The sequence below is a fragment of the Aquila chrysaetos genome, chromosome 1 (assembly GCF_900496995.4).
Source record: "Aquila chrysaetos chrysaetos chromosome 1, bAquChr1.4, whole genome shotgun sequence".
Taxonomy (NCBI): Eukaryota; Metazoa; Chordata; class Aves; order Accipitriformes; family Accipitridae; genus Aquila; species Aquila chrysaetos.
In genome coordinates, this window is record NC_044004.1 from 8,789,386 (window position 1) to 8,802,017 (window position 12,632).

The window sequence follows — 12,632 nt, forward strand, 5'->3', positions numbered from 1 at the left end:
CCGAGCGGCACCCGGCCGCCCCCTTCCCCCTCCCGACGGAGTCCTTCCCTCCCCGCCGCCTCCGTCCCCCGTCCCCTCGCAGCCCCGGGGGCCGGGCGCGGAGCGGAGCGGGCGGCGGGCGCGGCCCCCCGCGGCGGCGGCGGCGGACGGCGGCGGCGGCGGCGGCGGCGGGGCGGGGCGGGGCGGCCGGGGCGGGCGGCCCGGCCCGGCGGGCGGGGGACATCGCGGCCGCCCCGCTCCGCGCCCGCGCCGCGCCGAGCAGACGCAGGAGCGCCGCGGCGGCGGGCGGGCAGGCAGGCGGGCGGCGGCGGCGGCTCCTGCGGGCGCGCTCGCTCCCTCTCTCCATGCGCGGTGCGCGGCCGGCCGCGGGGCTTGCGCAGGTAGGCGCCCCGCCGCCGCCCGGGCTGCGCGCGTCCCCTTGCGCTTTTCTACCTCCCCCTCCCCAACTTCCCCCCCCCCCCCCCCTTTTTTTTACTATTATTTTTCCTTTTTACAGTTTTTCTTTTTTTTTTTTTTTTTTCACTTTTTCTCCTCCGTGTCGGCACCAGGGGCGGGGGGGTTTCCTCCTCCCCCTGAGCGCCTCTCTCCCTCTCCCGGCAGCGCGGCGGCGGAGCGGAGCGGTGAGCGGCGGCAGCATGCGACCGGGGGATGTCTGAGGCGGGCGGTGCGGCGGCCGCGCTGCCCCGGCGCCGCGCCGGAGGCATGCGGGCGGCCTGGGGCTCCGTCTGGTGCCTGTGCCTGGCGGCGGCCGTCGGCGGGATGCCGGCGGCGCGGCGGGGCGGCGGGGCGGCGGCGGCGGAGAGGAGCGGCGGGCAGCCGGCAGGTAAGGCTGCGCGGCCGCGCACACGTGCTCCGCGCTGCGGCTGGGGCCGGGGGGGGGGGGACACGTCGGCCGCGGCGGGATGCCGGGTTTAGCGCTAGGAGCCCCCCCCCCGGCTTCTCTCGGAGAGTGGAGGGAGACCGCCGGAGCGGGAGTTACAAACGCCGGGGCCGGGGAGGTGGCAGCCGGGCCGGGGTGGTCCTACTCTCACCGCGGCTCGGGCAGGCGGCAGAGGCGCCCAGGAGGGAAAAAACTGCTTTTAAGACGATCCCCGTCTCGCAGGAGTCCCCTCCCAGCGGTAGCAGTACATGCAACACCCCGGGTTTGACCCGTGGCTGCCTTTATAACTGCAGTCGGGGAAGGAAAGATGCCTCCGCAGATGTGTAGCGCGCATCTTCGGCGCACATCTGAAGTGCTCTAGCTGTGTGTGTTCGGGTGGGAAAAGTACGGAAGGGTCAGTTGTACCCACATCTCGGGAGCAAAACCGGAGTCGCGACAGCCCCGGGAAGGCACAGGCTGGATCGCAGCTGAATAACTGCGGCCGTGCTGGGAAGGGAACAGCGTTTCGGGGAAGCCAGTACAGATCTCCCCTCGAGTGGCAGCACTGCAGTTGCAAGGGAAGAAAAGTTAACACGTCGGACAAAAGCTTGGGTTTTTGTTTGGGTTTTTTTTCCCCCCAAATAATATATGGCGAGTTTGAAACGTCGTGTCTCTCTGATACGCCTCAGCTGCTACCTGAGTCCCTGTTTATTTTTCAAAGCTCTTTAATGGAAGGGAGCCCCCTCGCAGCCCCCCGGCTTCGGGATTGCATGTACCCGGCAGAAAGTTTCCATTGTTCAGGAAAGGGTTTGAAGCCTGTTTGCCAAAAAAGTGACAGGGGAATAAATGGGCTTCGTGGAGGCTGGGGGGTGGGGGCATTACTTTCATACCCCTTTTGGTTACAGCTATAAATCACACCGGGGGTTGGTTTTGTTTTCGAGAAAGTCCTAATAAAACACCAGATTCTTGGTGTAACTCGTTTGGCTCATTTTTCACAGCCAAAAGAATTGATTTATGGGGCAACATCTCAGGGACTTGGTCAGAGCAGATGAGGTCGGTGTGCGGGAGCAAGCGAGCAGCCTGGGCTGGTCACAGGGGTGGGAAGCGGCAGAAGCAAAGCGTCCCCAGCTTTCCCAGTTTTAGCCTGAAGTACGTATTGGCGCTGTCACTTCGGGCACAGTTGAACCCACGGGGGTTGGGAGCAACCTCGGTGGCTGCCTCGGTGGTCCCCAGGGTTTCCCCCCGCACCTTCAGCCCGTAGCTTGGGGTTGATGATGTGTTCAAGTAGTGCTAAACCTTTCCCGTGCTCTAAGACATCTTTGCAAGTTAAGGCTTCGGGATGCTGTTTGAATCGTAACAAGTGGCGTACTCAGAGGTCACACTGAGGGAAACATCCCTCCGGTGATGTCTGTGAGCTGAGCCGTCAGCTGGGATTTCCAGGGGCAATCCTCAGGACAGGCTCTCCAACCGCTCTGTCAGCTTTCTCCAAAGCAAAGATGTTGCTGTCAACCCCCCCTCCGCAGCCCCGTGCTCCCTGGGAGCAGGATTCGGCCCTGAGCGAAGGGCTCCCGTTAACCCCAACCCCCAGCGATGTCTCCGAGGGTTGCCCCATCGCTATGAGGTGCTGGTGGCTCCGATGTCTCCGAGGGTTGCCCCATCGCTATGAGGTGCTGGAGGCTCAGGCGGACGGGGGGGGGGAAGCTTTGCCATGCCGGTGGCTCTCCCACCACCGACCACGTGCGCGGGGAAGCGTGAAGCCGGAGCTGGTCGCCCAGCTCTGCGCCGAAGCCAGCGGCCCCGCCGGTGCGGGGGCACCCGCTGCCCGTCCGACCTGGGGGGGAAAAGGTTGTGCAAAAGAAACTGTAAAGAATATAAACCTTCAGAGCCAAGTAAAAACACATTTTACTTTTTCAGTCTTTTTGAATTGAATGGTAAAAAGCAAATTCTTTCTCCTAGTCAAATGGGCCATGGGGTATTGGCTCATTACTGAGGGTTGTTGTTCGCTGGGCTTTGCATTTACAGTCTAAGGCCTTATTTTCCATAAAGGGGCTTGGAAGGATTTTTCCCCAGTGATCTAATTCTCCACACGGGGCTGTGAAGGCTATAACAGCTACTGCTTTGTGCCTATACTCAGCTACATAAAACACACATTGAAGGGAGGCATTCTCGAGGTATGTGTATGTTTGCTAATATGAATACTCGCTATTAGCGGAGGTGGAGGGGGTGCAGGTTTTAACATCTCCGCAGGGAGGTGTTCGGCTGTTGGCAGGAAGGAGGCAGATGGCGGGGCTGTTGCTGAATAGAAGCTAAACTAAAAACACCAGGGGCCTCATCTGGGCTGAGTTTCTCTTCTCTCCCTTTCTCGGGGCTGCTGGAGGAAGAACAATGTCAAATTTCCCCCCCTCTCTCTTTTTTTTTTTTTTTTTTTTTTATGAATGAAAGTAGAGAGGCGAGGCAGGATTGAATGTGTATGTCATTCAGGGGCTATGACAGAGATGATTAGGGAGGTCAGTGAACTCCTTTGCAGCCTTGAGCATGCGGTCACTCTATTCAGCAGCCACAGAATAGACATCAATATAAAAAAGCCCGTCCAATTTGCATTAGTATTCAGATAAAGATATTACTTCGTACGATTTGTGAATGTCAAGTAACGCTGGCTGTTTTCTTGGAGAGCAGACCAACTGAAACGGCAGAGTTTTGCTTTAAAAACTTCTGATAACTGGCCTGTCTCCTGTTGCTGGTGTGTATGTGTCTGTCTGCATAGGGTATACATGAAAAAGGGGATTTCTGGGCTTCTTAGGATTTGTGTTGCACTAGTTAGCTGCTAAAGCTGTCTGTGTGCATTGAAAGAGTTGTATAGAGGGTAGCTAACATTTGAGCAGGTTTGTGCGGGAAGGGGAGAGCTCTCCCAATCTGTCAGGAGCAAGAACCGAAGTTTCCTTGTGCAGCAGCGGAGTCAAATTGTCCCCCAGAGTTAATGCACAGGCAGTTTTCAAGCCAAAAGCATGGAAAAGGGGCCGTTTCGGGATTTTGCTTAAGTTGAATGGGAGAGCATGTACCAATTCCTGTGACTTTTCCGCTTGGAAAGAACTGGTGATGCACTGGTTGAGATATTTTCCTTCATGCAGCTGATGGCAACTGGGCTCTTGTAGCCTTTCAGCGTGCACCCAGTGAAGGGTCCAAGGCGTAGGGTGCAGCGATCTGTGTTGCTTTGCTTTGTGTATCTGAGCGTTTCAAAGTTCACCCTGAAATTATAAGGGTACTGAAGTGAGTGCCAAATGGCACTGACCATTCCTGGAGCTGGCCTTGGGCTTTACGTGTTAAAACCCTCTAAAAAGAGTCTCTTCTATATTGATGGTTCTTCCAACTTTGTGCCAGAGACCACAAATGCTTTAGATTCAGTGGGCAGCTCTGAGCGATACAGTTTTCAGATTAAAAGTTGATCCATTTGTTCTTATTAACAGCAACAGCTTAAAAAGCTAATTAAGTCTTTAATGTTGAGAAGAGCATATTTCGCCGAGCAATAAAATAAGAGGACATGAGTAAAGGATGATGAAATATGGCTTCTTTTTTTTTCTAAAAAAATCTATTTCTTACCTAGCAAATAGTGAACTAGAAAGTTTGTTCCAGTGCAGAGATGGACTCATTAATGTATTCGATACTAGCTGTATAACATCACATCTTCTATGTGTATTGACAAGGGTCACTCCAATTAAATCTGAGGGGTTTTTTTCTTTTAATTAAGACTTTATTAACAACCACTGAGTAGGGGACGTGATGAAAGTAAATCTGAAAATTGTGTAGTGAAGTGTTGATCTGCTAATTAAATCATGCAATTAAAGTAAGCCACTCTGACCAGCATGTTAACTTTTACGACTCCCTCCAACAAATCTTCAGTGCTGTTTGGGAAAGCGTACCTGTCCCGAAGCCTGCCTAAGCGTGGTTTTTGAAGTTAAGTGAACACTAAAGAAGTCTTGATCCCTGCTGCACCTGGACTGTTTCCATCCAGTGGGACAAAGCTGAAATTTTGCATGAAGCTGGAGGAGGGCTTTTTTCCCCCTCTATAAGGCTGGGAAACAAAATTTTTCCTCTTAAAATATGGTCAATGAAAGTGCACTGTCATATCCAACTACATGCTTAGAAAGCTGTCCTCCCTGAAAACTTAATGTGAACATCTGCTATTTCACTTAGAGACCCCAGAAAAAAGGGAATTACCCCAGTTTCTCAGCAGTTAATAAAATGTCCAGTTTACAAAAGCATTTGACCAAGATGTTTCTAACAGTGATCTGTCAGCTGGGAAACAGAGCTGTGACTGAAAGCATTAACTGAACCTTAATTTCAGCTAAGGTTAGGGCATGGCCTGCTGCTAAGTTTTTCTGGCTGGTCATTGAAGTGTGTGGGATCCAGTGCAGGAGCCTGGGCACAAGCCCTCAGGCTTCAGAGTAGGTGGAGAAGTGGCTGTGTTTTCCTCACAGTTCAGCTTTTGGCAATTTTTAGTATATGTGGAGTAGAACTAACAGGAATGTTACAAATTCAGGTATTTCTACTAAAAAACCAGGTGAAATTCCCTCCCCAGTTGGAAGACTTTTTCCCAGCTAGGCTGGACCTGGTACACAGACGATCAATTAAACCACCTTTATTCTGTTTCCCTGTTTGAACAGACTTTTCTCTTTTTCCTAGTGTGCTATGTGCTTGTAGCTTTTCCTGTGTCCTGGAGGTTTGTCTGGCTCTACATACCTGTTTTGTCTTTTTTCTGACCCTTAAAAAAAAAAAAAAAAAAAGCAGCTTGAAGTCGCGAGGCTGACTCAGCACCCTCCAAGCCATTCAATAGTGTGGTTTGATGGAGCTGTTTCAGTGTTTGCCGTTTCGTCTCTTCTAATACTGGTTAGTTAATAAACTTTATTCTCCTCCATGTACCAGGCTGGATGCCAGAGAGGATGGTGGCTTGGTAAAAATTTGCCATACATCCTTTTTTTTGCAACGGGACTGTGGTTCAGCAAAGCCATTCGTGGTATGTGAAAGCAGGCAGTCTGGGCTGTTAGGAGGAGTAAATCCAATAGCACCCCCGCTGCAAACTTTGGGCTAAAACCATATCTGAAGACACGTACAATGCCAAAAGTGCCTTAAAATACCTTGTTACACCCTGACTTATTTTCCTTGGCCTCCTACATAGCTTATCGGTTTACTGTTTGCCCCTCTTTTGGCTGTTTATCTGGTGATCTTGTAAAAAAAAAAAAAAAAGTACTTTTTCTCTGAAGTGGAGCTGACTGTCCCGGTGCCCCCTTTCCGATATGCTCACAGCTCAGGTTGCCAAGTGCTGTAGGTATGATTTAAAGCCCTGGATGTGTGAAGAAGAGCTTTTATTCCTGCGGTGAATGCGGTATTCCTGGTGTGCTTAGCCCTAAAGTATCTGCTCCTTGGCTTGAATGACCAGGAAGTTTCTGTAATATCAAAAGCAAACAAAAACTGTGAGATATGAGCGGAGTAAAACCTTTGGTAAACTTAGTAGTTAAAATGTGAAAGGTAATCAGACGTAAACCTGCCCTATTATTGTGATAGGCTATCTGGGGGGTTGTCGTGTTCAGGTGTATAAGGACTAGCCAGGTAGTTACACCATTTTTTTTTTCTGTGACACTCAGGTTACACAATGTAGCAAAGCTTTTTTTTTTTTTTGAAGAATAGCAGCACAGTCAAGTAAGAAAACATTTCTCCAGTAACTGTTTCAGTTTCAGATGTATTCATCTAAAAAAGGTGTGGTATTTATTGTGGAGGGGGAGGTAGGTCTTGTGTGCTGGCCTTGCTTTCTCAAATCCAAAAAGCAGGGGAAGATAAAGAGTTGGTTAAATAAAACGGTTATATTAAAACTTGGAAGGAGATTTCTTTATCACGCAGAAGTGTATGCAAAACAATTACCATGTGCTTACACGTTCAGCATCTGTGAGATTTTGGGGCTGTGCCATTTCTGCAGGTTGTGAGGGGTTAAAAGTATTAATGACTCAGAAGTGAGAAGTGTTCCAAGTTTTTGGGTGAGGAAAGGACGCAGTCTAGGATCGCTCTCTGCGAGCAAGCGAAGCTCCGCAGGCTGTGGCGTGTGCTGAAGGCACTCTTCCCCAGGAACGCCGCGGCACAAGGACCGCAGCGTCGGTGTTTGCACCCAGGGGTGGTACTGTGAGCTATTGAACTACCTGCAAATGTCAAGCTGACACATGGCAGCACGTTGATTTGGGTTTTTTTCCCCCCCCCTCTTTTCATTGTCACCCAAGGAGCCAAGCCATCGTTACGTCCCTTGCTTTGAGTATGAGGTTTTTGGGGAAAGGAAATAACAGGTGATAATGGTGCACCGTGGCATGCCAGAGACCTGCAAGGCTGCCTTCCCAACTCCTGCTATTTGATAACTGATGAGAGTATTTGTCGGCTTAACTTCATTTAATGCTTTTGCCCTGGAAAGTGGAGTGTTTTGCGGTTGTGCCTTTATTGCACCAAACTACCTTGTGCCGTTCAGAAGGAATCTCGCCGAAGTATTTCAGCTGATGCAGTTAAATCAGTAAGGCTTTGGAGAGCAGATCACGGGTAGGTTTCAAGGATTGGGCTAGTACCCAGCGATAAGGGAGTAAAGGGAGTTGAAGCATTTTGGAGTTGACCTGGGGCAAGTTGGGTGTAAGGGAGTCAGCAAAATAGCTGGGTATTGCTTAGGGGCCAAACCTTGCGGTTATGCGGTGCGTAGGTGAGTTCTCACTGATGCCAAGAGAGAGGAGCAATGCAAAGTAACAGGCAAGAGGTGAAACTTGACTGTCATAGAGCTCCGAGGAGGGTGCCAAAGATGAGAGCATCTCTGAGGGTCCTCTCACAAAATGCAGGTGGCACCTGGCCTCTGCTGAGACGGGGTGCAGACGTGGTCCCCGTAGCAGGACCCACGTCCCAGGAGCCATCTGGTGCCCTGTGTTGCTGGTGGTGGCTCTGTAGAGGGACTTACTGGGGGGTTTCATCGTGGTGTGGTGCAGAGGAGATCATGTGAAGTCCTGAAGGTGTTTCTGCTCTGGGCTTCACGGGGTACTGCAGAGTAACATGCATCACGCTGGACTGACAACTCATCCTCTCTTACTCAGTCCCTGTGAGGAAGGCAAAATACGCGTCTATGAAGGCTTTTCTTCTGAGGAAAAGGGAGCTATGGGAGATGTTCCTGGATGCCAAATGATGAGACCAGTCTTTATCAACCTTACGCTTTCCCTGTCAAAAAACTGAAAAGCTCCCAAGAATTAGATTTTTAATTTTACTTTGATGCTTGGCAGAACTTGTAAAGATCCTTCATGACAAGTTTGCCTCCCGGTTCAGAGGGTTGTTGCTTTGTTTGGGGGTTTCGCCATTCTCTGCTGCTTGTAGTCCTGTAAAAATAATAATGAGGTCCTGATCTTGCGCCTATTGAATCCTAAGCAAAAAAGCCCCCATTGATTTCCAAGGGAGCAGGCTGAAGCCCTTCACAGATCGTGGTGGGAGCAGCTATTTAGCATAAGCAGGGATTGTTTGGAAAGTTTTCTAATGACCCAAACATTTTAACAAGCAGAGGAAACTCCGGCGAGTAAAAGGGCTCCCCGGTTTGGGGGTGGGGAGATGCCCGGTGCTGCTTCGTCCCTGGAGCCGGCTCTCTGTGACCTCCCGTTCCTCTAAACCTGCTGCAACGCAGACCTTCGCTTCCCATCCCATCAGTTTTCGTAACTCCAGCGTTGATGGAAGCCGGCGGCAGCGTCGCAGCCCAAACGCGAGCGCCGGAGGCGACGGTGACAGCCACCGCCTGGGCCCCCCGCGACTCCGGCGCGAGTCCCGCGTGGAGCCGAGCCCCGGCACCGGCCGCCATCGCCTCATGCCCCGTCCTCGTTGCCATCGTATCAGTGTCGGCCGGCATTAGCCCCCAGCGCCGTGATCTGCGAGCCGCACAATGCGCTGGGGAAAGTGTTAATAATCCCCCGCGGGGGTCCGCAGGCGAGCCCAGGGCCGAGGGCACGCTGGGGCTGCCGAGCTCCGCGACCGCTCGAACGGGGACAGGAGCCAGCGAAGGAGCTTTCCCGGCACTTCACGGGCAGGCAGAGCTGGGGGGGGAAAGAAAAAAGAGTTTTCTCAGAGGGTTTGGGGTTTTTTTTTCGCATCCCCTCCTTTCACGAGCAAGACTCGAGCACAAGAAATTCCCTCCCAGCAAAATATTTCAGCAGCTTGTTTGGAGACTGTAGGTCTTGAAGTAACCGGTGATTTGATTTTTGTTTAAAATTTTTTAACTTCTCTATATAGATTCCCCCAGGCAAGCATTTTGTTTCTAGCCGGTAGCAGGATCTGTGCGAGATGAGCATGCCGATTCCCTGAGATGTGCTTTGGGAGATGGGGGTATCGGAGCTAAAAGAGAAGAGGAAAAACCAGTTGCAATGGGAAGATTAGGGAGTTAAGAGTGTGCCCTGACAACTAGCATGTGCAACCAAAGATAAATCCTCCATGAGCCTGTCTTTAATTAAAAGAATGATTGGAATTAGGCAGAGTACCATCTCTCCTGATCTGTATCATGTGTATCTGTACGAATAAAGCATTTTTGAGGAGGGAGAAGAGAAAAACACCAGATTTTAATCTTCCTTTGGTAGCCGATATGTCTGCCTTTTGAAAGGGCATATTTCTCCCTGTCTTAGAGTACCCAGGCTTGTTGACAGTAAACAACTGTCACTTGGCAGTTTATGAAAGAAGAAGAATGTTTAAGAAAACATGTCCAGTTTAAATAGTTATGTTAATAGGCTGGGGATTCATGCAGAAGTGGGGGGGTGGGCTGGTAAATGGAGGTGCATAAATTAGCTGGTATTTACTGCGTGAGAGATGAACTGTGAGTAAATGCAGTTGGGAAAAAAAAAGAAAAAAAACCCCAACATTCATTTTTACAGCCGGTGTGTTATGCCTGATTTCGCAGCTTTCTGTGAAAGCATTATTTTTTTTTTTTTTCCAGGGAAAACTCAGAAAGCCTCTTTCTTGCAGCGTGCGGTGGGTTGGGCCCCGGGAGGCCCCTGGGTGGGACGAGCCGCAGGGCTGGGAGCCCAGCACTCCCACTGACCGGCCCTAATGCTGCTTCACGCTCCGCAGGCAGCGCTTAGACCTTGCAGCCGCCCTGACGTGTCCTTAGCCTTTGCTTCACAGGGGCGATCGGAAGAGGAGACTGCAAGGAAACTCTGCCTCCCAATTTGCGGATTGATTAATTACAGAAAGGAAGGAAAAAAAGAAATGGCAGATGGTGTCCTCTCTGCATCCCTGCCCAAAGTTGCTACAAATCCATCACCCACCTTCTTCTGAGTTAAACACGGGTGAACGTAGTGAGTGATGAGCAAGTGTAAAGCATTTATTCCAGCTTGGCCCAAAGGCATCAGTGTCAAAAGCATAATGAGCGAGGGCCTGGTGTCAGGCACTTGGAATCTGTAATTAAGCATAAAACTAAGTTTCAGGCTTTCCAGGCTCCTGATTGCCCTGGCTTGGGAACAAGGGTATAAGCGGCTATTGGGGTATGCTGACATTAGTCTTGAAGGTGCTGGGTCAAGGTTCTGCACCCCCAGCTCCCATCCTAGCTGGGACACAATGTGAATACTGTGGAGTTTAGGTAAATACAGTGTAGATACTATGTTACAGATACTCCACCTCTCTTTCAGCCCTGGGTATCTCGGAGGGGGCACCGTGACAGCGGCACCTTCTCTTGCCCTCATTTCAGGCAGCAGAGAGAGCTGCGGGAGCAAGTGCAACTGCTAGAGTATGGACAAAAGGTTCACACTTAATTTTCTTTTGGCCAGTGGTTGAATTAGTATTGCCATTATTTGGACAAGGAGGCAAAGGAAACCCAAACCTGAAGCCTCCTGCTGCAGAAATGCTTTGAGATCTGCCCAGACAAAAAGGAAAATAACTTCTAGAAAGTGTTCATTGAGTCATACTGGGACTCCAATCTGTGTATTATTTAGTGAAGGAATGAGATTTCTGCCTCATTTTTATGTGTAGGCGTGCTTGGGATTTGAGAAGGCAGTGGGCTTCTCCATTGGGAAAATCTGTGGAGGGATGGGAACCACGGAGGTGGCTGCGGGGGACAGCAGGGTTTCTCCTTCGCCCCAACTCCCTCAGTGCAGCGGCAAAAAAGTGGCAGGTTTGTACCCACTGCTCTGGTTTCGGTGGTGGGTCGCTGCCTGAGAAGCTGGGCTGCCTGCCTGATCCTGGTGACCCCATGCAATGTAAATCCTTTCTGCGAGGAGCCATCTGCACGCTCTAAACAAGGTCATCTTGTGGATGGAATGTGTTAGTCCTGGCAAAAAGTACCTGAAACCTCCTCAGGTGCTTTCAAAATAGGTGTAGGTTTTCTCCCCCTCTGCCGCCCTCCTCCCAGTGCATAGCAAATGAGGTGCGGACAAGCGGTGCAGTCTTTGCAGGAATAAATTCACCCAGTGCTCAAGCCTGGCCGTTTTGGAGGTGAGAAGGAGCAGTTGGAGGAGCAATATGTGGTGTCTCAGGGCAGGGAGGAAGAGGGGATGACCCTGAATTAGCCACCCCCCCCCCTCAAAAAGGGAGTGGAGGGGCCGGAATGCAGTGGGCAGCTCTTGCTCCATTTATGGGTGTATACATCAACATGGATAAGTAGGTATAAATGTGTGGGGAGGTTGTCCAACATCACGTCTGCACTAGTGACACGAGGTGGTGGTTCATCCACCTGTCCCACCTAAGGAAGCATGGCAGGAGTTTAGCTTCGGTGCCTGACTTTGAGACAAATCCGGCCCTTGGGTGGCTACTGGGCTCAGTTTAGATCATCCCCATTTTCCATCTGCCAGAGAGAAGTGGCCATTTTCTTTCTCCCTTGGCTTGCCTGTTGCAACAACCGTCCCTGCTGTTGCAACAGCATCAATCTCACTTGGACACTTGCGTGCTCGTTCGCAGAGAGAAAGAGGTCTTAGAAGTGCTTCTGGTGGGGGAAGGAAGGGAAAACCTGGGAAAATCAGGCTGTGGAGGATGGGGCGGGTGTCCAAAAGTGCCTGTGGAAGGTCCCTGGCTCGTGCGGGTAGGATCAGCCCTGTCCTGCTGCAGGATACTGGAAACGGTCCTCTGCAGAGGGTCTGCATTTCCTTACAGCAGCATTAAAATAGCTGTGTATAGAGGTGTCTAACCTGCTTCTGGCATTACTGGAGCCTAACGTAGTACAGTCTGTAGAAGATGATTATTTGGGGGCATTAGAACTGCTTGAAGGGAGTGGGAACCGAGACATGCATGACTTCCTTGAACTCTCTCTTAATTTATTACGTGCAGTCCAAAACCCGCCGTAATAGATACGGTTGCCGGAGACCATTAAAAGGTCCGTTCTGGTGAACCTGATGCCCTGCTGTTGCTGCTGGAAATGATAAACCGCCACGTTTGGGTCGGATGGTATGTGATGCCCTGTGTGTGTGCGTGTATGCATGGAAGCTGGTAAGTCCTGCTAATTTAGGGATTGTTTTCCAAGTCTGTTTTCTATAACTCTGTAGACTTAATACAAATAAAGAACTGACTTAGTTTCCTGTGAGAAGCACAGAACAAACGCTAAGCGTGGGATTTGAATGCAGAAAGGTGAAAACACAAATGTATACAGAAACAGCAAGTCAAACAAGCTGAAAAAATATTGTAAGGTTGATTTAACAGAGCAGTGAACTCAAAGCTGTCTAATCCCTTTAGCAGCCTTCTTTAAAGAGGAGAAATAAAAGAATTTTTGACATGTACTTTTCTTTTGCCATCTCTCCCAACTCTTTCT

At 50.7% G+C, this 12,632-nt stretch overlaps 1 protein-coding gene across 6 annotated transcripts in view; it reads left to right on the forward strand.

The window, feature by feature from the left end:
- Window positions 1–274: 274 nt before the first annotated feature.
- FGFR3 (fibroblast growth factor receptor 3) overlaps window positions 275–12,632 on the forward strand; it is a 58,469-nt gene continuing 46,111 nt past the window's right edge. For all 6 annotated transcript variants that reach the window (XM_030019388.2, XM_030019393.2, XM_030019395.2 and 3 more), the window contains exons 1-2: window positions 275–380; window positions 601–823. In XM_030019388.2, the coding sequence (XP_029875248.1) occupies window positions 649–823 (175 nt within the window). In that variant the 5' untranslated portion in view covers window positions 275–380; window positions 601–648. The remainder of the gene's footprint in view (window positions 381–600; window positions 824–12,632) is intronic.